Source organism: Pseudonaja textilis, chromosome 4, assembly GCF_049901715.1.
Source record: "Pseudonaja textilis isolate UNSWEBS1 chromosome 4, rPseTex1.2, whole genome shotgun sequence".
Classification (NCBI taxonomy): Eukaryota; Metazoa; Chordata; class Lepidosauria; order Squamata; family Elapidae; genus Pseudonaja; species Pseudonaja textilis.
The window spans coordinates 11,340,522-11,368,507 of record NC_141993.1 but is presented as its reverse complement, the minus strand read 5'-3'; the positions used below and the strand labels follow the sequence as shown (position 1 = coordinate 11,368,507).

Here is a 27,986-nt window from a genome sequence, read left to right as displayed (position 1 = left end):
AACAAGGATAAATAAAAGAGTTGAGACATCAGAATGACCTAATTTGGGAGAAGCCAAACCTCAGGACCAGAGACATACCACAACTGATTTCACAGCTGTTGATTGTACCAAGGTGATGTCAAGATCTTCCTTATATTTGACCTTTGCTTGAGGCAATGTCTGGGACAACCTCTCTCTAGATTGCTGTCAAATCTTGCCTGCATATCTCAAAATCTTGCCTTCTGTTTGAACCAGAAAATCTGATCACTCTTGTCTTCTGCCTTTAACCACTGGTAGGAAATCTGTGCCTTCTCAACCTTGCAGTGAACCACTGATGTTTTAGCCTAATTATAATAGTTAAGACTGACTCTTTCAATACTTGTAGAACTTCACTGTTTTACAATCCTTTTCTAGCAAACCTCTGCAAGATTGGAGAGCCATTGCTTTTCTTGCCTCACTAGCAATCAGCACATGACACCTTTTCTTGAAGTACCAGGAACTCGGAAAGGATTTATGTCATCTAACCAAAGAAGAATTCCTTTTCAACAGAACGTGGCTATAGAAAAGACCATAGAAAAGTAAATTTTAACTGCTAAGATGTATACACACTGAGAGATATTATATCACTGAGAAGGGCCATCACAGTACTTCCAAAACAAAAGCTGTGTTAGAAAAGTAAAGTTGTATATACTGTTACTGTCCTGAAAGAACAAAAATTCAAGTACGGTTGTTGACTAATAATGTAGGCAAGAAGATCAACATGGATCAGGAACTTACCAAGCTCAACACTTTCCCAATATATTAACCATGGAAGTGGTTTACTCTGTTATGGGCCACCAGTATTGTTCTTCCAGCAACTCTTTCAAATCTCAACCTAAGGGGCTTTTGTGATGAAAAGTTGAGAAGGAGAACTTGCCTCAGCAACTAGCTATGCCACTGGCATTGCACTAATAGAAGTCACTCTTAATTGTTTTGCTAGTGCAATGATGATCAAGGCCAATGTCCCTGGCCCATTTGGGATGCTTTAGCTGAAGTAAAAGGACCTCTAGTTGTGCCACAGCAGCAAGACTGCACTGGTCATTAATTCTTACAGATCAGGGCAAAGAGTTGCTTTGATCTATGCAATCGGTTTGCAAGGAGGAGATTGGATGTGGTAAATACCCTAGGGCAGCTCAAAAAAGAAAAAAAAAGAAAAAAAATGTTTGTGTGGAACAAGAAATAAATCATGGAAATGATCAAGTGGCATGTTGAAATATCATCTTTGGGCAAGCTTTTAAAGCAGTAGTCCCAGTACGATACTTTACACAGAAGAAGACAGATAGTTTTTTGTCTGAATAGAGCTGTCAAGTTGCAGCCTTCAGTTTGATGTTATGTCTGAATAGTGACAGATAAGATCTATCTCTGTCCCTCCCAGGCTGGTTATTACGCTGCATTGGATCAGGAAGACCCAGCTTCAAATCCATCCATGGAATCCCCACAGGTGTCTTTGGCCAGTCACTCTCGGCCTGTCCAATGGGGTTATTTGGAGACTTTAAATTGGGGATGGAGAATGTCTGCCCCCCGCCCGCAATCTCCTAAAGGAAAACCTGAGATAAAATACATATCATTCGAGCAAGTAAATAAATGATACGGACCAAAAGATCAGTGGAAAGTGCCACATAGCTCAGTCTATTGACAATGGCAAAACATGAGTCCTTTCATATTTAATGGGGAACAACTTCTGATGGCCCTTAGAGGCTGCTTGGGATTGGAGCCTCAGGCTGTACAACTCTCGCCTAGAAGTGACTTAGATGAAATTTGTAATTGTAACGTGTTCTTGTAGCAGTCCAAGAATGCCAGAGCTTCCTAAATTCAAAGTAAATACACAGTTAGATGGAAATGACTGAACAGAGTTATGGCTTGATACGTGCATTTCTTGCTAGGGGGAAGCCAACAGTGATTAATCCCTCAGCAAGGAATGAATGTTAGTAATGAAGAGAAGAAACAAAAGACATTATAGGGGCTTCACTTGTTCCCATGAGTTCAGGTCTCCAAATCATCCCCAGTTTTTAGACTAAGAGTCTGAGCATTTTCTCAAAGACAAACAAATCATTCTTTGGGTGCTATATCCTATTTTATAGGAGAGCTTTCCCTCAGTTTTTTTGTTGGTGTTTGCTCTGATGACATTCATTCTGTTTATGGTTAAAATATAAGTTTCCACTAGATAATTGTGGGATTGTCATGTTTATAATTTGTCAGGTAAGGGCTGGTGGTTTCATTGCTACAACTTTATGAATTTTATATCCAAATGGTACATATTTAATGCATTATGTTGTTAACTGATTGGAATCTTAATTGACTGTGGTAATTTGCAAAACTAGTAAATAAAAATAAAGCATGCAAAAAGAAATACTAAAATGATTCTAGAGAGTTCTTAAGATATACTTTGTTTTCTGAGTTATTCTTGTTTCTTATGACAATGGCACCATCGAATAGAAAATTCCTTTCTTAAGGAGGTTTGCTGGGGTAGTCCACTTCCCTATAGTTTTAAAAATAAGGCATGTTGACATGGAAGTAAATGTCCAAAAATCAAATGCTTTAGAAGTTCCCAATTTTCTTTAGAATCACATCTGCCATCCAAGAATTCCAAATTATGTGAATACATTTTCCTGGGTCCAAATCTACCAAACGGAGAATCATTTTTCACTTTTTCCAATGAAATGCACTAAGAGCTAAGTTTCAGTGTAACCTTTGAAGAAAAAAATAAAAATAAAACTTATATTCCTTTCCCACGACCCATACATCTGAGTCTATGAAATGAATTGGATACCACTGGCAAAAGAAGCACAATTTGTTTTGCACAAAAAGACCATCCCATGGAGATTCAAAGGGTGCAGATACAACTGGCAATGCATGCTCCAACTTTTGGTAATTAGAGCACTCTGAGATTTAACCCTTTTTTCCCTCTACAACGTTGCAGTGTAGCTAGCAGGATCACATGTCATGACACCTTCCTAAGGGGAAACAACAACAACAACAATGAACGGATGGGTCATCTTGGTCCTGAGATCTACTACTGACCTGAAGCATTTGAAGGTAACCTTCCTGTGGGTCACAGAGGAGGGATGATATCCGGTGGTTGTTTCTCATGCACCGCTGATTGTTCTCACGTGTCGCAGGAAAGATCTGGCGTATGACGGTCATCCTCCCAAGAGCGCTGTGTACCAGCTCTAGGATTTCGTTGTCACTGATTTCCTAACGGGAGAAAGGTTCATTAGAAATGCCCACCTCTCAGGAATATGTGCCTGTCCACACATTGTTTGAGTTTTGAATGAAGATCACCTCCGCCACTTATAAGCAACCCGATTATTATCTGGATGAAATGTTAAGGGATGCTTCAACGTTATTTCCATGATAACAAAATAAGATACTTGCACTCACCACGATAACTTTCTTTGCTTTATATTGGTTTATGGGCATTTGTCTGGGGGTTCACGCACTGTACCAATAGATCAATGATTACTGCTGTATAAAGATACATGTCAACTAAAAATACTTATTTGGCCTTTTTAGTTGCCAGCAGAAAGGGAGTGGGAGAAAGCAGCGCATTCCTTAAATGCTTCAGATAATCGCTTTGGCAACCGAAACTTCTGGTGCGCAAAATTATTATTGGAAAGCATGATTGATGACTCTTGGCTATGGATGTGTCTCATTGGAGAATATACATCCAGGTTGTGGGGGGGAAGACCAGGGTTAAGGGTGAAATGAATGATGTGTCAGAGTCAGCTGCAACCAGGAAACACCAACATGTCAACTCCTAATAAAATAATCTTTTTTACTCGGAGAGATGCGGCTAAAGATTTATGATTTGAATGGGGTCGCATGTCGGAGTCCTGACAGCACACACAATCTTTTAACATTAAAGGTCTTATTCTCCATAACATGGAGAACTGATTAGCAGAAGACTGGAGGAAGGGAGGACGGAGGGAGAGATGAAAGGAAGGGAGGGAGGGAGGAAGGGAGGAAGGAAGGCACCTGCAACTTTTCACAAGGTAAAATACCTGCAGATAGCTTATACAAATCCTACTCAATTCAAGATGACACTATTACTAAGGGTCTAGAGTTGGTCTTCTGTCAACAAGATTAAAACAGCTTTTTTTTAAAAAAAAAATAATGAATGAATTGTTTGGGGAAGGGAAAAAAGTCTGAAAGGAGAGACTGGGTTGTGCATGCTAATTCACAGTACCAATTTAAACGTAAATCCATTCCATGGATTTAAATGCAAATCCATGCTATAGATTTAAATACAAATATGCCATCCTTGAAAACCAGCTGGAGCAAGTTCATGCAAACTTCAGACCACCTCAACCAGTCAGATGATGTGTCAGATTTTATTTGGAGAAATTCAACTCATGTTTATCCTTTCCAAAGCTCTGTGTGTGTCCACTTGTCCTTCTTATCCCAAGGGATCATTTTGAAATGCTCCACAGCTGGGGTCTCCAACCTTGGCCACTTTAAGACTCGTGGACTTTAACTCCCAGGGTACCTCAGCCTGCAAAGCTCACAAGTCCACAAGTCGTAAAGTGGCCAAGGTTGGAGACCCGCGCTCCACACTGAGCTCTATTCATGGCCTTGATTGTGACATGTAAAAAGGAGCAGAGAACCCATAGAGAAGCAACAGCCCAACTGAGTGATGTGTTCCTTCTCCCGCATGGCCCATTCCCCTAAGCCGGGCAGAAGAGGAAGGGGTCCCTCCACCTCTTCAAAGCCACCCAGTCCACTGGCTTCAACTACTGTGGCCAAGAGGAAGGAATAGGGAACCTGTACACATCTGCAAGTCCAGAGTATAGGTGCATTTCCTTGATATAGGGAGGTTGGACTAGAAGGCCTCCAGGGTCCCTTTTAATTCTCTTATTTTGTAGCCTGCATTCCGTATTCTATTCCGATTTTCCTTTTTTCTAATGTTCTATGTTATATCAACCACTTTGAATACACACACACATATTATTGTGCACACATGGATTCCTTCCTTCCGAAGCATCGGATGAAGGCTATCTCTACTGATGTTGCATGAAACTAAATACTGATGTTTGATATTTCAGGATGCAATATCTCCAGGAGCTTTGACTCTTCCACCAAAAGAATAATATCTGCCCCCCCAAAAAAATGACCTTAACAAAATAACAAAAATATACCACTACTCTGTTTAATTTTACCACACATGCAGGCATGCATGCAAATGCTCTATGAAAATTGAATGTTTATGGAGGAGGATTTCTAAATGCAAACTGTTACTGTCTCCCTGTTAGTTCAACTTCTGCTCAGAATCGCGCAGAATGAAATCCCGTGCATCCAAGTCTTTGCCGCTCCCATGGCAAACAACTTTCATTTGTTTGCCAAGTATATTGATAAAGAAATAGTTTAGTTATAGGAGACATAAAAAGAGAGGCATAAAAGAATATAGATGATGTGGACAGCTTGGCAATCAACCTCCCAGAGGGATTTTCAAGAGTTGAGGAGTTTCAAATTATCCCATTGCTCCTTCTGAGCCCTGGCCTATCAAAGCTTTTTAACTCCAGCTCTTTCTTTGTATGTCTGATTACCGGCAAAATAATAAGCAGTTATGGAAAATAGTTTCTCAGTAGGCTTGCAAAGACATTTGTTTTCTGACAACCTCAACTATGTAATCAGAAATGCAGAAAGGCAGGACATTTCCCCCCACGTGGAAGTGCCGAGGTCCTTGACACAGAGAAAGGATTAATTGCTGGGCCATAATCAGCGGCTCACTGATCTTAAAAATCTCACTGATTTGCTGACTTTTAATGAAATTTATGCTTCGGAGTATTTTTTTTTTAAAAGTGTCTCTCTCTTTGTGTGTTCAGTTTGTTTTCATCAGAACTCTAGTACAAAGATTCAATTGTAGCCCCAGAAATCTAAAGGTATTGCATCATTCGATGGAATGAAGTCAACTCTGCTCATGCCTTAGTCATCTCCTGAATGGACTATCATAATGCACTCTCCATGGGGTTACCTGTTAGGCACAAACCACCAGATCCACGCATGAAGTGTTCAATGAGCTATTTTATTGCTCTATGCCTATTATGCATGTATATGTTGATGAATCTATATGCCTATGCATCGATGTGTCTACAGAAATATAGACACATAGATGCATAGACACATAGGCATATAGATGCATAGATATGTGTCTATACATCTATGAGATGGTATGTCTATGCATCTATGCATGTCTATGTATCTGTGTCTATATGTCTATTTGTCTATATATTTATATGTTTATGTTTTCTTAAGTTTTCATGGGTACTTATATGTATGGCATTCAGCTTTGTTCGGGTATATTCCCACGTCATTGTGGTTGTGCTTTTAAAGTTGTGGCAATGTTTCGGCTATATATGTTTATGCATCTATATGCCTGAATGTAAAAGTGTCTATATCTCTATGTTTATGTATCTAGGCGTCTATATGTCTGCATGCCTATGTGTCTATATGCATATATGTATAGAGAGGAACATGCTACCTTAAGAGAAAGACCTGAATTAAAAAAACCTTAGTTGTTCCAGCACCATAGAAGACTAATCCCTTCTTGAAAAGTGGGGTGGGTGAGGGGAGACAATTCAAAACCTCCATAAAGACATTTTTCAATACCCTTCCTGGAGAAGGATCACAGAGAACAACCACACTTCCCAGGTTAGGCCAAATTAGGATTTGGTTTGGCTTGATGCCAGGGGATTTATAATTAATCTGCTGGGAGTGGGGGGAGGGAGTGAAAGCTCACGTCAGCACTGAAAGGGAAAAGTTCTCGAATAGGAGGATTAGTTTCCAGAGGCTGCTACTCCAGGTCGTCCTCCTGTTTGCATATTTATTTATTTGCACTGAAAGGAATATAAATTATTGTGCTAGCAATGGCTTGCTTGGGGGGGAAATATTTAAATCTACTTTAGCAGCAGCGAGTACCAAAACACAAACTGCAAAATGAGACAATTATGTTTCGCATTAAATCCCCCATCTTCCTTAGAGGTAATGACAGAAAAACATAAATTTTAATGACATTAATAATTTACTTGGCCACAAAGAGTTCCAGGAAAATCTGTTCCCAAGGAGAAAAAAAAGAAGATGGTGATGATTAAACTTTAATAGTCTTGGGGACAATGAAGTGGATGAAGGATGTGTTGATTCATATGCTGTGTTTACAGCAGGGTTAGAGCTGAAAACCACCAGAGATGAGTTCCTTACAGTTGTTTCTGTGGGTTTTTAAAGGAGCAACCTATTTCCAAAAGATGAGGAACCGTTAGCTGATTTGGTACACTTAAAGATGCTTTATGCTTACTCACCAAATAGTACCATAACAAAATACAGAGAGAGAGAGACAGAGACAGAGAGAGAGAGAGAGACACACACACACACACACAGAGAGACAGAGACAGAGACAGAGACAGACAGACAGACAGACAGACAGAGACAGAGACACAGAGAGATTGTCCACTAGGACTCCCAGATTCTCTCTCTCTCTCTCTCTCTCTCTCTCTCTATCTATCTATCTATCTATCTATCTATCTATCTATCTATCTATCTATCTATCTATCTATCTATCTATCTATCTATCTATCTATCTATCTATCTATCTATCTATCTATCTCTATCTCTATCTATCTATCTATCTATCTATCTATCTATCTATCTATCTATCTATCTATCTATCTATCTATCTATCTATCTATCTGGGAGTCCTAGTGGACAATCACTTAAATACAAATCAGAAGTGTGCTGCAGCCACGGAAAAAAAGCTAATGCAATCTTAGGCTGCATTAATGGAGGGATAGAATCAAGATCACATGAAGTGTTAGTACCACTTTATAAAGTCTTGGTAAGGCCAACGGGTGGAAACTAACCAAAGAGAGAACCAATCCAGAACTAAGGAGAAATTTCCTGGCAGTTAGAACAATTAATCAGTAAAAAAGCTTGCCTTCAGAAGTTGTGGCTGCTCCATCACTGGAGGCTTTTAAGAAGAGATTGGACAACCATTTGTCAGAAATGGTATAGGGTCTCCTGCTTGGACAGGGGGTTGGACTAGAAGACCTCCAAGGTCCCTTCCAGTGCTGCTATCTTGTTAAAAAAAATGTTATACTTTTTTAGAGCACAAGACTATATAACTTGGAAGACCTAGCATTAATTTCCATCCATCCCTCTCAAAATAACTTGATCAATGGAATACAAAAAAATAAAATAAAATCAAACTATCAGAACATGCCATGGACTATTGGACTGTTAAAAATAACTTACAAAGCAAAGTAGTTGTTAAGAAGGAATGGGAATAAATTTCTGAACTTAACATCGAGAGAAACATAGAGAATTGAGAGAGACCAATTAGTATGCAGTAGCCTCTGGCCTTGGTTGTGTCTTGAATCCCGGTTTATTTATTTTATTTTATTTTATTTAGTTTGTCAAGCATTTATGAGAAAACAAGTATAAGTATGAACATAACATATAAGCATACAAGTATAAACAGGTATAAGTGCATACATAGTAAACGAGTACAAATAAATGGGAACAGTATGACAGGGATGGTAGGCACACTGGTGCACTTATACATTCCCCCTTATAGATCTCTTAGAAATGGAGTGAGGCCTTTGCCAGACCAATCCTCGAATACACCTCATCTGCCTGGAATCTACACTGTATTATGGACATTAATACAATTGAGCGAGTCCAGAGGTATTTCACAAGAAGAGTACTCTACTCCTCAACTTGCAATAGAACACCTTATGCCACTAGGCTTGAAATTTTGGACCTAGACAATTTAGAACTACATCACCTACGGTCTGACCTAAGCTTAGTACACGAAATTGTCTGCTACAACCTGTCGATGACTACTTCGGCTTCAACCACAATAACACATGGGCAAACAGTAGATAGAACCTCAAAGTAAACCACTCCAAACTCGATTGCAGAAAATATGACTTCAGCAACAGAGTGGTCAATGCCTGGAAATGCCTTACCTGACTCTGTTGTTACAGCCTCAAACCCCTCCAAAACTTTAACCTTAAACTGATATTCCACCTGGCTAGGAAACAACACCAGAAAGTTAAGTTTCAGCTCCTAAAGAAATGCTGACCAGGACCATAGAGAATATCTACAGACTGCCCCAAGAGGCAACACCACCACAATTTTCTGCAGACTAAACTGTAAAGCCACAAAATATGTCACCGAACATTTTCACGCTCTGCTTCCTTTCATCCACACCGAAGGACAAGGAAAATCTATGGTGTCGTGCTGTGTGTTTCACAGTGTTAAATGTGAAGGAGCAGAGGAGGGGTGAGAAGGAAAAGGCTGCTGCTTTCCCATCTTCGGAAGTGAAGAAATTAAAATGCACAGCTTTGTCGAAGAAAGCAGCAGAGGACAGGAGAGTAACATGTTAATTTAGAGGCTTCAGTTCACTGCCAATCTCTGTAGTCTGGAACGCGGGTCCAGGGCGCTCTGATTAAGAGTCCCTTGAAAATAATTTGCAAGCCAGTTACTGAGGTTTACTCAGGTCTAAGTAGGAATTTAAAGTTTCATTAGACTATCCGCATAACTGACTGTGACTAAAGTCCTGTGCAGATCTTACTTGGGAATAAGCCTTACTATGAGCAGACACGGATTGCACCGCATGGTGCGATTTCCCTGGTATTACAATTCACTGCTCTTGGTGGAGGAACATTATATCATGCCCCTTAAGAGCACAAACACTTTGCATTCTGCTCAGATCATGCTGGTCAATGTTCAACTTAAAAACAGTGTGCATAATTTCGGCTGTCTAAGGAAGAAAAAAAAGAGATTTTTTTTTGTGTTGCTGGAAAAAAAAGGTGATTAAGAGATAATGTAAGACATCCTCGGTTTATGACCTACCAGTTAGTGGCCATTCCAAGTTCTGATGAACCTCCCTGGGGGACAGTTACAATCAGGATTTGAAGTTCTGATGGTTGCCATCCCAGAGTTTGGGCATTTAGCAACCGGGCCATATTTACATCGGTTGGCCGTACCCTGCAGACATATATGATTGTGTTTTATGATAGTTGTGATATTTACTTTCAGTGTTTGTAAAAACATGCCCATTGGTTCACTTAACAAGTGTGGATTCACTTAGAAACCATGGTGATTTGCTTAATGACGCACAAAAAGATTCTAAACTAGCATCATCGTGTAAGCAACCCATTTTGCAACTGTCAGAAATTCTAGGCAGGCTCCATTTCAGTCATAACTCAAGGACTATCTGAAAAAGTATTGGCTGATTAAAGCACATTGTTCTTTAAAAGAAAGGCTAGGTGTGTGATTAAATTAGCTTAAATACATGTATTTAGGGAAGACTTCCATCTTACAAACAGATTACCTTCAAGATTAGCAGTTATTTACTTGCAGCTGTGGGGAAAAGAAACATTTATCTCTCTAAAAGATATTTCAAATTATTTCAGGAATTGCATTTGGGCAACAAGGCTGATTAAGGCTCATATGCACTGTTTCCATCTGCATTAGCTTTGCGAGAAGCAATGGGAGATGAAGATATCTCCTATCTTCAGGGAGGACTCTCATGTGAATTTGGATTTTTAGCCGAAAATCATAACCACCTATGTATTTATTAGCTGAGAATAACACCAGGCAAGGGAGAAATAAAGCCTTTGGCACAAACACAATGCATGGGGCTTTGCATGTGTAAAAGTAGAAAGTGACAAAATCTAGTTGGTGGCAGAAATAGCAAAAGAAATAGTCATCCATCACCTCCAGCATGGCCCCTGATGGTCAAAATTACAAAAAGCAGGTGCTAAAAGTTGTGCTGCAGAATTGGGTAGAGATGAGAGGAGACATTAAATCAAGGATGCTTTGGAAGCCAGAGAGAAACAAGCATGGAAAAATGATCTCAACATAGTGCAATTTTATTCCCACCCAGCTGCCCATTTTCACATTTCTGTTGAGTTGGAGGCTTTCGGGAAAAGATGGTTGAATTAACCAATCATGATATGCACATAGAATGGTGCTAATATTTTTGACAATATTCCATGCACTAGGACATGGGATAAGGATGTGAGGCATAATGGAAATTGAATTATTACTCCTTAATGCATTCCATTTTCTACCGATTGCCTCTCCAAACAATAACATAATTTTAAAAACAACAGTTTCAATGCATTTTATTGATGACTTGATTCCCACATTCCTGGTCTTCGCATAGAAGCTGCAAGTTCTTGGCTGTGCTCTCTCTTTTTTCTCATAAGCCTTTGTTCACCAGAACCTACTCAGCATCATAGCCTATAAATTGTCCTTAAGGAATAAGGCTAGCAGATATTAAAAGCTGGTGCACAGATGCATATTCATCACTTGAGTGATGACTTGATGTCTGAATGGACCATTAGAGATGGAAGGCCCCAGAGGGATTTTTACAAAACCAGCACAAAATGCTTTTAAATAAACAATTGCATTCTGCTTTCATTTGCCACGTGATAGACATGCCTATGAAAACTCTTGTGAATTAAAAGTTGTTCCAAAATATGAAAGAAGAGCTAATTTATAGGACTGTGCCAAATGTTTTTTGCTTGTTTTAAACTCAGGGAAAGAAAGTGTTCCAAGTTGGCTGAGTTTTATCAGAACAAACCCTACAATGGAACTAATGATTCGATATTGTATATAGAACAACAAACTTCTCATAACATTTTGAATGGACCAGTAGGAATTCAAAACAAACACTATGCTCTTTTATTTTCAAAAAATGTAAATTTTTGGCATCACCACCTTCACTTCAAGCAAATAGAGGGAGCTTGGCCAATACGGATGAGCACAGGAGAGATTTTAGATTAGGCTGCTATGGCTTATTTGTCCTGAATTTTGGTGTTTTCAATTTAGCAACCAACCTAATCTAATATATAAAATAATGCAGCTAAAAAGAATGGATCACCATTGACATCCCAAAGGTGTTTTTTCAAAAGGCAACTGGGCTTTGTTTTTCCTTGAAGACATTTTGCCTCTCATCTAAGAAGCTTCTTCAGTTTTGACTCAAAAAAAAAAATGCTTGAAAAAGCACCTTTGGAACATTTATGACCTGGATGACTGAGAATCTCCATAGACAATGACATGAAAGTGTTATTGATTATCCTACCTAAAAATCCAATGCCATTTGCAAAGATCGGTAATGTTTATATTTTAATAGAAAATCACATGGTTTTGTAATAAACCAAACCCTTAAAAGCTCTATGGTTGGCCAAGGGGGTTCATCCAATTAAAAAAGATTTTAAGTAGCATTGTAAAAACCATTACCTTCCCAACCAATTTGGGCTTGATGCAACTAAATGCAGATCTATGTCTTTTCACCTGTACAATTGAGATAATAAAACAGAGAGTATAACATATAACTGAGGAATGCATATCCCTCCTGAAGCTGTTCACCTGGGGAAGAGGGCAATTATTTGGTCAATGGATACAATAAACCACAAATGAGAGTCTATTCCATTTCAGCCTAACTTTAGACTGTATGCTTTAATGTTAAAAAAACATTTAGAAAGTTTGAGAAATTATCCAGAATTTCATTACCTAAAAGTCTGAAAGCTCCCTTTGACAAACTCCTATGCCAGTCTGTCACTTTATCATAGTCTTAGACCAGTACAAGCACTAGTTTGGCATAGTGGTTAAAGCTTCAGCAAGTCTCAAGTTCTACTCCCATCTTAGGAACAACAGAAGCTGGGTGACATTGGAATAGTCACTTTCTTTCAGCCCAGCAAGAAGTAAGCAACAGCAAACCACTTCTATTGGACCTGTCACACACACATACACACAATAATCCCAAGACTAATGAAGGATGTCCACAAGATAGCTGTGAATAGTACCAATCTATCTTAAGAAATCAATCAATACAAACTGAGACTGAATTAAAATACATTTATAAAACAAGAAGAATCCATGAGTAAAATCCAAATACAGCAATCTACAGCTAGATTATAAGTGTATAATATTTAAAATTACAAAAAAGTGATGACAATAAAAAGCTTGATAAATGCATCTAGCATGAGCTAACTTAGTACTTTGTATATGTGTAAATCTGTAATCTACCCAGAGTTATTAAAGAGTTGGATGGCCTCAAAATTGGATAATAAATAAATATCTCATCTTCCTTGGGGGGCAAAGAGTCAATGTATGTTGCAAGACCTTGCCAAGGCCAACTCCTATGTACTGAAGTACATTTGCAGAATTTTATCTCATCCTATATTTAAAGTTTATTAAATTTTCTCCCTCCCTCCCTCATTTTTACTCAAGTCTTGTTTTCAAGAGTAGCAAACACCAATAATTAGGCATTCTATGGATTAATCCACTCACATATCCTGTCTCCCTTTACACTTTTCAATTTGTTGTGCTTTTGACTGTACATAAATCCCAGCTACTGCTCAGTTAATTATATCCCAAATCTTCCTTTTTAAAATATAAAAATATCTATGTGGAAGAAAGACAAGCTGGCTTACTCTTTATAGAGATATATTTTTAAAAATAGATCTACTATTAATATTAACATAGAAATGCTGCCTTCCAAAGTGGAAATGTAGATGTTCTCTTTGGATGAGCCCACAAGCATAGTTTGACAGAAACTAGTGTTCTACTGCAACTTCTTAAACAGGCAAATATTCATCAAATCAAATGTTTATTGTCAATGCACAACTTGTGTACAACTAAATTGAAAATCATCTTTTAATGGTAGCAACAATTTGGACAGAATTCACATCAACTGCATCCACACATTCATGACTAAATTTACAATCATAGCAGAAAATACTACTGGCTCACCCACACTGTGATGACCTGTAGTCTCTCAAAACAACCCCAAACCCAAAACATTCATTAAAGTCCGGTAATGCCTTCAACTTAACTTCACTGTTTTATTAGGCACAGTTTAAAATCACAAAAGTAAATAATGAGGCAAAAAGAAAACCAAAACAAACCGCATTGACAAGAGTTCCAAAGCAAGCCAAGATAATTAATCATACATTCCAGAAAGATAAACGAGGAGAGTCCATGGGAAGAACACCAGCAAAGATAAACCTCTTTCAAATAAAACATTAAACTAAACTTTGACTCCAGCAATTCTCACTACGCAGTTACAAACTTATATACATAGCTCCCAAGCCACGAGGAGGATCATGGTAATCTCCTCCTGAGTAGACCTCGCTTTTCCCTGATCCTCTCCTCCCTGCGTAACCTAGGATGGATAGGGGATGGGTCTGGATCCTCCTCTGATTGCTCGGCTGGCCTCTGCCCTTCCCCAGCCTCCTCCATCACCTCTGGAGCCACACTCCCACTCCCTGTTGGCTGTTCCTCCTCTTCCTCAGAGTCAGTCCCCACCAGGGGCATGACACACACCTTCATATACATAAGCTCTTTTCAATCAGCAGAAATTCATGCCATGGATCTCAGATCAGGATCAAGTTCAAATGGGATTTGTCCTCTGACAGACATAAAGCAGAGTTCCTCACGATCCCGAGAAGCTTCTGAAATGATAATCCATCACACTGTCGCTAAATATATAGCATTTAGCTTATTATTTATTTAAAATTAAGATATCTACTCCATTTCTGCTTTTGTCTACGAAGATTCTCAGTCATCCAGACTATGGTTGTCCCAAAGATGCTTTTATAAGAGGCAATTTTCTTAAACAAGAAAGTCCAGGATTTCCACTTTTGATTTTGAAATGAGGCATTCTGGACTTTATGAAATGATCTAATTGTTCCCTTGAAGTCAGCTGCATTTAACACAGTCCATATAATAATCCTGGCTCGCAATTGATTTTCACTGGATGTTATGTGGCTATTTGCATTCAGTACTCACCCGTAACCCTGTCCTAAAACTTTACTATATTATATGGATAGTTAATTTTATCCTTGCCTCATGACCTGCTGACTGGTAGCTTAGAAGTAAACTTTACAAATGTTTTCCCATCCAAGATCATGAATCTGAATGAAGGATCCTCACGCAACACACATCTCTCCCACGCTTGCATTTCATTTGAAGAGAGTAAATCTCCACAGCTTGACATCACACCTACACTAATCCTCTATAAATGTTGCAGAGGCTATAGAGTGCACTATATTTATGTGAGTATAAATACCCATTTCCTCTGTGTGTTTTCATTATTATTATTTTTTAACCAAGCTATTACAGCAAAAAGAACCAGTTCCATAAACATCACAGAGACAGGAGATTCTTCAAAATGACTTTTTGGAGGAAACAATTTTAGACCCACCACTGCCTTTTAATTTCCATACATTATCCTTAACCGGGGGAAAAAAAAACAATTTATAATTTCTGCTAACATGTATGACTGCCTTCATCCCCAATGATTGTTTAAAAAATGAAAGTGGGAAAAACAGCGACAGAAGAGCTCCAGAGTGAAACTTGAGTTTCTCTATATGATGATGCATTAGCATGAAATAATAAACATATATTTCTCTTACCAAAACACAATACAATGACCATGTTCTTAACTTAGACAAATTAGGTTTCTTCTAAATGATCAGAACTTCCTGGAAAGGTCAGAGCCATTATTCATTCTTTTTCTCTGAACTGCCTGTACCAAAATAACAGGATACCAGAGTTGGGAGGGACCTCCCATTCAAACCCCCTATACAATTCTTGAGAAATGCCTGTCTTGTCTCTTCTTCAAAACTCCAGTGATGGAGCACCCACAAATTCTGAAGACAAGCTATTCCAATGATTAATTGTTCTCATTGTCAGGAAATTTCTCCTTAATTCTAGGTTAGATCTCTCCTTGCTTAGTTTCCATCCATTGCTTCTTGTCCTGCCTTCCGGTCCTTTCGGTGGCAGTCCCTCAAATATTTGAACCTTGCTATCATGTCACCCTTAGTCCTTCTTTTCATCATATTAGACATCTTCAATTCCTGCAACCATTCTTCATATGTTTTAGCCTCAGGCCCCTAATCAGCTTTGTTACTTTGCCCTGTACTCTTATTACAATCTCAACATCTTCTTTGTACCATGTTGTTCAAAACTGGATGCAGTGTTCCAGGTATGGTCTTACCAAGGCACTATAAAGTGGTATTAGCTTCAACAGAAATTTTGAAGGTGTGGGAGAAAGGGCAGAGATACCAGGAACAGCAGGACAAATAGAAACGAATCTCTTCGTTCTAGCAAAACATCACAGCCCCTTAATAAGAAGGGCTCTTTTGATCCAATTTCTCAAAAGTTGGATGGCTGTCCAACAGTTTCCATTCTGAATGAAAACTCAGAGAAGAACCAGCTTTGGAAGGAGGGATTTCTGGAAAGCAGGTAGATGTCTGAGGAAATAACAGTTTCTGAACATCTGGTGGCCAGTCAGCTCCCCACCAGGATGAGGGTTTATTAGAAGATACTGGGAGCTAAAGTTTGTTTTGTGAAAAAGTTGAAGACAAAGAACAGGCTACGATTCATCTTTTTATTGGGAGATGTTTATAATAATCAAAGAACATTTATCTTATTAAATGAGCTTTCATGCCACTGCAAATTAAAAAGCTAAACTAAGCAGCTCATTAAAGCAGTATTTTATATATTATACACTATTTGATGTCATAGTAACAATGTTCAAAAGGAGAACCCAACCATAACAGCTTCCTTAGAAGGACCCACTTGCATTCTATACATTAATAAATTCATATTCCATATCAATCCTGCTCCAATAGATTGACAGAATAAGAGTTGGAAGGAACTTTTGAGGTGTTCTAGTCCAACCCACTGATCAGGCAGGAGACTCTATACCATTTCAGACAAACGTTTGTCCAATCTCTTCTTGAAAACCTTCAGTAACGGAACACTCACAATGTCTGAAGGCAAGCCGTCCCACTGATTAATAGTTCTAAGTATCATACATTCACAGATCTTTTCAACAAAAACAAGGTTACTACTCTTATTCCTGGAAGGTCAGTTCTACCAAAAGGCAATTCTAACAGACAATGCTCATTTCAGCTCCCATCAGAGGTGGGACTTCTTCACCTAGTTTCTCTACCAACCAGATTCAGGTAGGAGTTTTGGCCTCCAATGACATACATGGGAAATTCATGGGAAATGGGGGTTCTATCTCACTTACTGAGAGCTCAAAATGGATATGCTACAATTTGGAGGAATGGGTGGAGAACTGAGGTCACTATGGAAAGTATCAGTAGTTTGTTGCCAGCAAAACTGAGGAAATACTTGGCAGGAAAACAATTCAATGGATGAGGAAAAGAAACCATGGAATATGCCATTGACGCATAATTTTCTTACCTCATTTACGTAGACCCAGTGACTGTCTTTAGAAGCCAGGTTAGTTTCCACAGCCTGGAGAAGGGGAAAAGATAGGGGGAGAAAAACGAGTGAATAAATAATTCAAATAGAAGGCTGTGGATCTGCAAAAATCACACATACTCTGGGCTCCAATATGCTTAGAATATTTTATTTCTAGCAAATGTAATAGGTAAATTAGGAGATGGCTGAAGGATGTTACTCAGGTCATAAAACTTGCAGGGGTTCTTCCAGAATGATACCCCACAGCCTCAGAACCCATGAGATCCAACAGGGATCTTAGTTTAGAAGAAAAGACATATTTTTATTCGTAGCACAATCTTCTCACACTCACTTTGTTTGTTTGTTTGTTTATTTATTTATTTTTAAGCTGGACTTTCTTAATGGATCTGCCAAAACAGCCAAGAGGAACCTTTTTCGGATGGAGTCAATGCCACAGAGTGGACTTTTGGCTTAAGAAAGTGAAATTCTGCTATCGCTTTAGTTCAAACACTAAAAGGATTCCATTCTCTGAGCATTATGCAAGCCCACACCTAATGCAGGAATTAATCAATGCTTCAGCGAGGAGTTGACATTTTTACACCCTTTTATGTACCTAAACTGAAGTGGTAATCAGAGAATTTATCCAGCATGTTGCACAAATTGTAGAGTAGCTGCCTTCCTAGGACTGGCACCAATTCCCTGGAGCTCATCTAACTATATTCCAAGACATCCAAGCAAATTTTGAGCAATTTATCTCCATAACTCTGACAAGACATCCATTAAACCAGATAAAGTTGCCCAAAAGAGACTTGGCTAAGGAAAGAGAATGGAATGGGGTGGATATGGAAAAGAATATTACTTATTTCCAGTTAGGGAGGGACAGATCATTTTCTTCCTTGTATTATCATTTTATTCACCACAATCCCTTTGAATGCTTTGCCACTGAAAAGAAGCACACACAATACACTTTACATTGCTTTGTGTTTTCTTCCTATGTGTACAGTATATTTAAAAATACATGTAAAATAATTATTTTTTTTCCTAACACATTTTCTCTCAACCTATGCATTTTTGTATGCCTTGCTTTCCTATCCTGAAGTATTTTTCACAGAGAAGTACCTAATCCATAGGCAGTCTGGGAATTAAAGTTTGCATTGCTTCAATATGTACAGCTGGCAAAATTCTCCAGCTTTCCCCTTGCTAAACCTTGTATCCGACTGTTCTGTCATTTCTTGCTTTGACTCATTTCTCTGGCTTTGTTCTTTATGAGCCATGGTGGCCCAGTGGTTAGAGTGCAGTATTACAGGCTACTTCTGCTAACTGCCAGCTGGCTGCAGTTTGGCAGTTTGAGTCTTACTGGCTCAAGGTTGACTCAGCTTTCCATCCTTCCGAGGTAGGTAAAATGAGGACCCAGATTGTTAGCGGCAAGAGGCAGACTCTGTAAACCGCTTAGAGAGGGCTGTGAAGTGGTATATAAGACTAAGTGCTATTGCTATTTGACAGCTCAGGAGCTCTTGCTATCATTGTTCAGCAGAAGTTGAAGACTTCCTGCACACAATGGCAAAGGATAGATTTAACCTCCTTACAGCAAGGAAATATTTTGAATTGCCAATTCATGGTGGCATGTTTTCCTTTTTCAAATCTTCCAAAGCATAATAACCCTACTACTTCAAATATTAGGCAACCCTTCTTCCAACCCATTGCATGAACATGCCGACAAACAAGAAATTCTATATACAGGTAGCCCCTTGACTTACAGCCATTCACTTAGCCACTGTTTGAAGTTACAAGCGCACTGAAAAAAAGTGACTTTTGATTGGTCCTCACATTTATAATCATTGCGGCAAGTGATCATAATTGGGGCTGTTGACAGTGGACATGTTGATGATTGCAGTATCCTCAATAAGGAGCCTCAGTGGCACAGCGGTTAGAGTGCAGTACTGCAAGCTTCTCCTACTGCAATTTGGCAGTTCGAATCTCACCAGGCTCCAGGTTAACTCTGCCTTCCATCCTTCCGAGGTGGGTAAAATGAGGACCCAGATTGTTGGGGGCAATATGCTGACTCTGCAAACCACTTAGAGAGGGCTATAAAGCACTATAAAGCAGTATATAAGTCTAAGTGCTATTGCCATTGCTATCCCTGGGTCATGTGATCACTATCTGAGACCTTCCCAGCCAGCTTTCCACAAGCAAAATTAATGGGTTAAGCAGATTGGCTTAACAACCGTGTGAGTCACTTAACAATTGCAGTTACACGCTTAACAACTTTGGCAAAAAAAAAAGGGGGGTTGCTGGCACTGAGGTTAGCCAAAAAAAGGGGGGGTTACAGGTGCAATTCACTTAACAACTGCCTTGGTTAGCAATGGAAATTCTGGTCCCCAAGTGCAGTCGTGAGTCAAGTTCTACCTCTATCTAGCAAGTATAGTCGTGCTTGTTTCAACCGCAACTCTTAGTTCAGCCTTCCCCAGGCTCAAATCTGTTAAAAAATAACTTTCAGAAGCCCTAGACAGCGTGTCCAATTTCTAATACAAAACTCTTGGGTGGGAAACCGGTTGAGAAAAGCTGATCCAAGAACTTATCTTGCACCATGTAATCCAAATATCTTGTGTGGGTTTTTTTTTTTAATAGAAATATTTTGGAGTGTATAAAAAAAAAAAAACCGTTCAGTCACCCATATGCTCTGTGTACACAGTCATTTCTCATAAAACCTCCCAAGGCTCTCCTCTTCACACTGGACTAATGGCCTGCAACATTTCCATCAAAGAAGCAAAACTTCAAGACAGATTGCACATCAGAGGGCGCATACTTTTCAGCTTTTATTTACTTCCCCTTAAAAATCACTCAAACACCACATTTCTGCAAATTTAGTGGAAAAGGAAACATAAAACAAATGGACAGCTGATTTCCCCCTTTGTTGTACCTCTGGCAGATTTCAGCAAGCAGACAGTTCTCTTATTTTTCTTGTGTGGGGGTCGGGTGGGGGGGGCTCATTAATTGTACTCCATTAATACAATTGCCTCAAAAATCTGTTCTTGAAAGTCAGGGGGGGGTGTTTGGAACAGAATGGAATGAAACGTTGCAGAGATACATTTGAGGACAATAAAAAGATAAGATTCCCTTGAGTTGAGCTTAACTGGTAGACTCCATAGACACAATTATGCAACCGCATGGAAGTGCTTTGTCATGGCTTTTCCCCAGCATGTGTAAGATCTCCCACTCAAGAGATCTAACTCTATCCATTTTGAAATCAACAAAGGACTGATGGAGGCTGACATCTGGTAAGGTCATGCATCACTGGAATCAGAGGTCTTTGGCTTAAGTTGACTTAAAGAGTGAGTAAATACATGACATATGTGAGAAAGAGTTTTGTTGTCATAGTCTTTCTTCTCTAATAAGTAAAACACTGAACCCGCCAAGAAGATCTCCCGAGAGTTTTGTGGCCTCCTGCTTTACATGAGTTCAAGGCTTCTGTTTGACGTTTTGGTGGAAGAGATAGAATAAGAATTGTCTTTAAGCAGTGACCTTTTTTGATGGCCACGCATGATCTAAAGTTTTCTTTGTGTTTTTGTAATATAACCCACTCCAGGAGTTTTTAGTTCTTAGGTTAAGTTATCTGAAGGACTGAAAGAAGTTAATTAAAAATTAGAGAACATTCACAGAGAATTTTTACGGTCTGCATAGTTCTGCAGAAACCATTTATTACCAGACAATAAACTAATTTGTGCACTGTTTAATCTCATTCTTAAGTATGGTAAGAGTTCAGGGTAGGTGAAGATAGCATTTATAATGCTGCAGAATATAAAATAAAGAGGAATTCTAGATGTGAAGCATGTTCATTTACATTTTCAGACAATCAAAAAGAGATCTGGTTTTAGTCTGGAGTCTTCCACACAACTTTCTGTACACTGAAGAACTCTTAGTGAAATAAAACGAATAAAATGAGGCTTGGCTGCCAAAACCTGGAACCCCCTTCGCAAATTTAATAGCATGAATCTAACAGGTTCCATACATGCCTGCCTGCATGAAAGCATGGGGTACAGTAACTGGGCGGACTGCCTTGGTTTACCAAGCACAAAGGGCATTTGTGTAACTTCATTAAGATATAATTTAATGTCACAGAGTTGAAGTTTTGCATTGAATGCATTTTGCACCTCATACATATTCCCTCCCTCCCCTTATTTCCTCACTAGCTTTATTGTATGGCAGCTCTTGTAAAAGCAAAATCTCATACATAGACATCTTCCAAGCGTGTCAATAACATTCATTTTACAAAGCTTGAATGTCACGTATTATTTATGTGCATGTTGCCTACTGAACAGTTACACACTACAGTGCCGTTGACAAAAGTTAATTGCAGAACTGTCAGCATGGAGCTATTCTTTTCAGCTCCACATTTACCATTAACTAAATAACCTTCCATGAAAGGTATATTTCCACTAGATTGGAAGGGAAACCAACGTTTCCGAATACAAGAGCCGACTGCAGCTTGTATACATATGGGTCATGCAGAGGATGCAAGGCAAAATAGATGGCATATGACTTAATCAAGATTTCATTAAAGATTTGGTACAATGAAGTAGATCGCTTCCCTCAGGTTGGTTGAACTTCGTGTGTACCTTAAATCATCCCAGAGGACACAGCGGGCCTTAGTGCTCTCTGAGCTTGGCTGATTTCTTGCAGACCTTTCATTACACAACTAGACAACCTCATCAGTGGTAGAAAGGAGCCTAGCACTAGTTCTATCTAGCTATGATGATGTTACTTGGTTGGTAGGAGAAGAAAATATCCAAACTCAGAGAGCACCAAGGGCACCACAGTTCAGTCCTGATCTACAAATAATCTGCTCCATCAGAGAGCAGTTCCCAGAGGCTGTACATTGCAGCGTCCTAGAGCAAGGGTCTTCAAACTTGACAGCTTTAAGACTTGTGGACTTCAATTCCCAGAATTCCTGAGCTAACATGACTGGAGGAGGAATTCTGGGAGTTGAAATCCACAAGTCTTAAAGCTGTCAAGGTTGAAGACACTTGTCCTAGATATATCTAAATGTATCTATCATGGCAACTAGACCAAAGTTTCTTAAAACTGAGACATCTCATTACTCATCTAAGTAAGCTTCCTCAGTCAAAATGAAAACTTTGTGTAGGCAGAGACTCATCGGAATGAAGACGGCAGCAGGTTTCTCCCCAAAATGAAAAGCAACATGTAAATGTAAGTGTCCTAGATGGTTCTTGGTCACCGCATAGATCCTTCTGCTTGATCGCATCTGTGAGGAACTTCACCTTTGATGGAAACCCAGCCAGATGCCTGCTGGATTGGTAATACAAGTCCCCAACCCTTCAAACTGACTTTACCCCACACTCATTCCTTCTGCAAAATATTTAAGAGATGCAATGGAAACTCTACAGCAGAGGTCTCAAAACATGGCAACTTTAAGACTTGTGGACTTCAACTCCCAGCTATGCTGGCTAAGGAATTCTGGGAGTTGAAGTCCACAAGTCTTAAAGTTGCCACGTTTGAGGGTCCCTGCTCCACAGACTTGCAAATCTAAGCAGGCCAGACTGCCCCCAGGATTGCTGGAATTTTTCTCCAAGCAGGAATATTGGCTTGGAAGAATGGCAAAACTCCTGGCCAAGCCCAGCTCTGCAAATTCTGATACATTATCGAGAGTGAGGCCAGGCGATGCCAATCAAAAAGAATATTGACTGTCTGTAACATGTGCTATTTAAAGAACATGCTTTTAGGCAGGTATTTATTTATTAAAATAATAACCTGTGGCTTTTCTGATCATTGATAATTAAGCTGATTATTTTGTTGATGAGAGAATTGTTGTTCCAATTATCTCTTATGGTGATTTTATGATGGTTTTGAAAATACCCTCTGGTCATGGTCTTTAAATTAATTGGATGACAGGTAACCATCAGTATAAATTACTACTCCACTTAGTTTTATGGCTTTGGGTCTTGTTACAAGTTCCCACGGCTGCACAGCTTGAAAAGGTCTGAATGGTTTTCCTCCATCCACAAAACTAAAACTATTTCCTACTTCATGCACAGCTATGGCTTCCAGAACTGGGCTGCAAGCAACCTCTTTGGTAAGGATGAAATCTCTCTGAAGGAACAGGCCCACAAAGAGGAGTCTTCCCAAAGGAATAGGAATCTTCAGATTCTAGGGTGGTACCAGTAACAACAAGTGTGTTTGTGCAGTTATGTCCATCAGCCAAATCTGATCATTCCTTCTAATAGAAGAATTAGCTCTGGCCTTGAGAAGGAAGTCCGTGGACAGTGGCTCAGTCTTGAGAAAGTAAAAGTTGTAACAAAGTCATTGGGGTTTATTGGTTGTGCAAGAGCCCTAGCTCAACATCAAGTTGTCCTGATGTTAAGATGAGCAGAAGACCTTTTAGAACTGGGCTCCCTTTCCTTTGGTTGAACACATTGGGAAATCTAGAAGCAGCTGCCACTGCTTTAAAAAAAAAAAAAGGAATCGAGGTCTTCCAATTAGCCAGCCCTTTTCATTTCAAATTGGTTAATAAGGCATTGACCTATTTTTGTCAGGTTGTTTGTGTGGGATTTGCCCCCTCCTCTAATTATTTGCTGCCTTGAGTGCATTCTGGACAAAAGCACAGGATATAACTGAATGATAATAGAAAAGAACCAGACAATCCTAAACATTTTAAAATGGTATGAACCATTTTGAGACAGTTCTTTGTAAGCATGTAAAAATATTCCAAAAAAAAAGAAGCCATTTTGAAAAGAAACTTATTTTCCAGGTAATCAATGGGTATTCAGTTCTAGCAGTAAAGCATTGTCCATATTCACTGGAGCCTTACAATGACTGATAAAGAAGAAAAAATAATCCATAACCTATCCAACAGCAGCAGAAAAAGAGTTCTAATTTTTATACTGTATATAAAAAGTAATATTACTGCTCTGTGGGGAAATTATTGTTATTATTCATATAGAAAAATCATTTTAAGAGACTAAGTCAAAGTAGTAAATTCTAATGATAAATGAATAGAATATATTATGGCCACAGGCCCAAGTTCAAAAAAAAGTATTAAAAATAAATAAGAATAAAAGCACAAAACAGGACAATGTTATAATTTGTGGTAGATTCATCACTGGGTACTCAGATTATGTTCAATTTTCAGGAAGGAGAAAAAAATCCAGCTGTGTACAGGGAAAGTAAGCCTTGGTGATGTGATCACAGTTACTACATCAAAAAGATCAGAATTTTCCAGATTACCAGTTTTCCAGTTTCACTAGTAACAAGGCAGAGCCTAGGATCCTTATAGATTGTATATTCAATACAATGGGACCTACGTAGCCATTTCTATAGTCTCTTGTTTGCAGAGGCACAATAATAACTCATGGAGAACATTTTCTGTATATATATTGAACCTCCAAAATGGCTGTGGGGAGAATACTGATGTGTTCTAAAGTTAGTGCTCTTCAGAATTTGGAAACCGTTCTGAAGGAGAAGTAATCCCTGACTTACAACCACAACTGAGCTCCAAATTTCTGCTGCTAAATGCTGGCCTCCCGTTACACCAGGAGAGATATCCCAGTTGATCAGAACCCTCCAGACTAATAAGGTGCTGATAATGTCCTGCCAGAGATAATCAAAAAGAATGCCAGTTGATGGCCTCCACTTTTAGCATTGCTGTTTACATTTATAGATAAAACGGGCCATATGCCAAGAGACTGGGGACTAGCAATTATCATACCAATTTATAAAAAAGTAATAGAAATGACCCAGGTAATTATAGACCTACTAGCCTTCTGAGTGTTATTAGTAAATTGTATGCCAAACACCTAAACTATAAACTTCAGGATTGGCTAATTTCTGGGGGGATAATCAAAGATGAGCAAGCTGGTTTTAGAGAAGGAAGATCTATGGTGGATCATATGTTGGTACTTCACCATCTGGTTCAAAAATACATGAATAAAAAAAAAAAATCCTCTCTTTCCGTGGCCTTCCTTGCTTTTAAGCAGGCCTTAGATTCAATATCCAGGAACACCCTCTGGGAGAAATTAAAACGCACTACCATCAATAAACGCCTCCTCCAAAAATTGTATGCGAATCCCACCTTGAAAGTGAGGTATAATCCTCAAGGGACTTTAATCGGCCCAGTAAGGGTACAAAAAGGGGTACGGCAGGGTTGCATCCTATCCCACCACCCCTTTTTAATTTCTACATGAACCCTCTGATCAACCTCTTACAGAACCTTGATTTACATCCTCCTAACGTAGCACAACATAAAATCCTGATTCTCCTATATGCCGACGATGCTGCTATAATTTTACAAACTCCAATAGGACTGAAGAGAGCAATTGCGGCAACACTTGAATTTTGTAAATAGAATAAGCTGGTCCTTAACTTTGATAAATCAAAAGTTTTAGTTTTTGTTAAAAGACCAAGACAATACTCCTGGAAAATAGAAGAGTATAGTTTAGAACAGGTTAGGACATTCAGATATCTTGGGGTGGTTTTCCACTCAGAAGGGACATGGAAGGCACACCTGGATCACACATTGCAAGCAGCCTATAGGTCCTCAAATGCAATTAAACTTTTTTTTTTTACACCAGTGGAGGGCAATTAGTACCTGTGGCCTTAAAACTTTTTGAGGCTGAAACATTGGCACAAATTCTATATGGGGCACAAACAGGAATCCTTGCAACAACAACAAAAAAAGATTTGCTAGAACCTATACAAACCAAATTCCTGTGAGCCGTCTTAGCTGCACTCAAAGGAACTCCAAATGCCCAGGTAAGAATTGAGACAGACATGACTCAAATTCAGGTAAGGGCCTGGAATCATTCATTGGCTAAATATGCATTTCTTCCCAGAGGGACTGACCCCTCTAATACTAAATGATAACTACCCCTCCCCCTAGAAACAGGCAATAGACCACAAACTGGGTTCTTATGGGCTCTCACCAGTATTCTTAATGTCCCTAGGCTTTGACCAAGCAAAGCAAGTAATAATCATGGAGTTCCAAGAAGAACTACATAAGTTGGCTTGCCACAGCAGGGACAGAATCAAAGAGGAGGTGTGGGAATCAGCAAGTTATCTGAATGATCTGATCTTCCCCAGAAAAAGAATGGCATTCTTCAGAGCCAGATTTAATATTCTCCCATCAGCACTCCTTCAGGGCAGGTATAAGAAAACACCAATAGCAGAACAGGTATGTATATGTGGTAAAGGAGAAGTTGAAGATATCTCACATGTTTTATTGTACTGTGAGTTATACAGAGTTTATAGGTCATTGTATATTCTCCCCTTACTAGAGAAATTGTGAGGGAGGGCAAGCAATTTTCTCCTCCAGGATTCAAACCCAGCTATTACGCATGCAGTGGCACAATTCTGTGTTGCTGCAATGTCTACTAGAAAAAAAATTGGTTACAGAATTATAGCTGTCAATTTGCGACAATTTTTGGAGATAGAACAAACTTTGGAAAATGATATTTACACACATACTTATTGGCTCTCCACTCATATAAACCAGGGAGTTCCCCTAACTGTTTGAGAACATGTATTTTCTTAACAGATGATTTTATCCACTATGAATGTATTATAATGTGTCAGTATTTATATATATATTGTAAATAGTGATGTCTATTGCTGGTCTAAGACTGTAGTAAAGTTATAGTCTATTCTATTCTGCTGCTAAATGAAACAATTGTTAAGGGAGTTTAGCCCAATTTTTACAACTTTTCTTGTCACAGTTGTTAAGGGAATCAGTGCAATTATCAAGTTAGTAGCATGGTTGTAGAGTAAATCTGGCTCTCCCATTTTGCTTGTCATCAAGTCACAAAAGGAGATCACATGACCCTGGAACCCTGCAACCATCATAAATATGAACTAATTGCCAAGTATCTGAACAGTGATCATGTGGCCATGGGGATACTTGCGAAAGAGCCTTAAGTGTGAAAAACCACTCATACGTCACTTTGTTTAGTGCCTTTGTAACTTTGAACGGTTGCTTAATGAGCTGTTGTAAACCATATGTGTCTTATATGTGTCTTATTTATTTGATTTGATTTGTTTGTCAAGCATGTACAAGATAACAAGTATAGGTATGAACATAAACACGAACAAAGGAAGTAAATACAGATCAATGTAAGACAGGGACGGCAGGCACGCTGGTGCGCGTATGCACTCCTTCTTTACGGTCCTTAGTAAGACCACACCTGCATCCAGTTTTGATCACTACACTATAAAAAAAGATGTTGAGACTCTAGAAAGAGTACAGAGAAGTGCAACCAAGATGATTAAGAGACTGGAGACTGAAGAACGGTTACAGGAACTGGGCATGGCTAGTCTAGTGAAGAGAAGGACCAGGGGAGACATGTTAGCAGTCTTCCAATATTTGAGGGGCTGCCACAGAGAGGAGGGGGTCAAGCTATTTCCCAAAGAACCTGAATGCCAGACAAGGAATAATGGGTGGAAACTGAACAAGGAGAGATTCAACCTGGAAATAAGGAGAAACTTTCTGACAGTGAGAACAATCAACCAATGGAACAGAAGTTGCCCTTGGAAGTTGTGGGAGCATCTTCACTTAAGCCTTTCAAGAAGAGACTGAACTGCCATCTGTCAGAAATGGTATAGGGTCTCCTGCTTGAGAAGGGGGGATGACCTACAAGGTCCCTTCCAATTCTGATTATCTGTTAGTACTATTAGTGCCTCTTAGGAATGGGGTGAGGTCCACGGTAATCAGTTTGAGGTTGAAGCTGTCTTGTTGGTTT

The 27,986-nt window shown here is 39.1% G+C and overlaps 1 protein-coding gene across 6 annotated transcripts in view; it reads right to left on the bottom strand.

Moving 5' to 3' along the window:
• The window catches only part of GRID1 (glutamate ionotropic receptor delta type subunit 1), a 648,686-nt gene that overhangs the window by 92,047 nt on the left and 528,653 nt on the right, over positions 1-27,986 (bottom strand). For all 6 annotated transcript variants that reach the window (XM_087932231.1, XM_087932230.1, XM_026710981.2 and 3 more), the window contains exons 5-6: positions 17,242-17,295; positions 3,040-3,213 (exon numbers count right to left, since the gene is read on the bottom strand). In XM_087932231.1, coding sequence (XP_087788357.1) covers positions 3,040-3,213; positions 17,242-17,295 — 228 coding nt within the window. The remainder of the gene's footprint in view (positions 1-3,039; positions 3,214-17,241; positions 17,296-27,986) is intronic.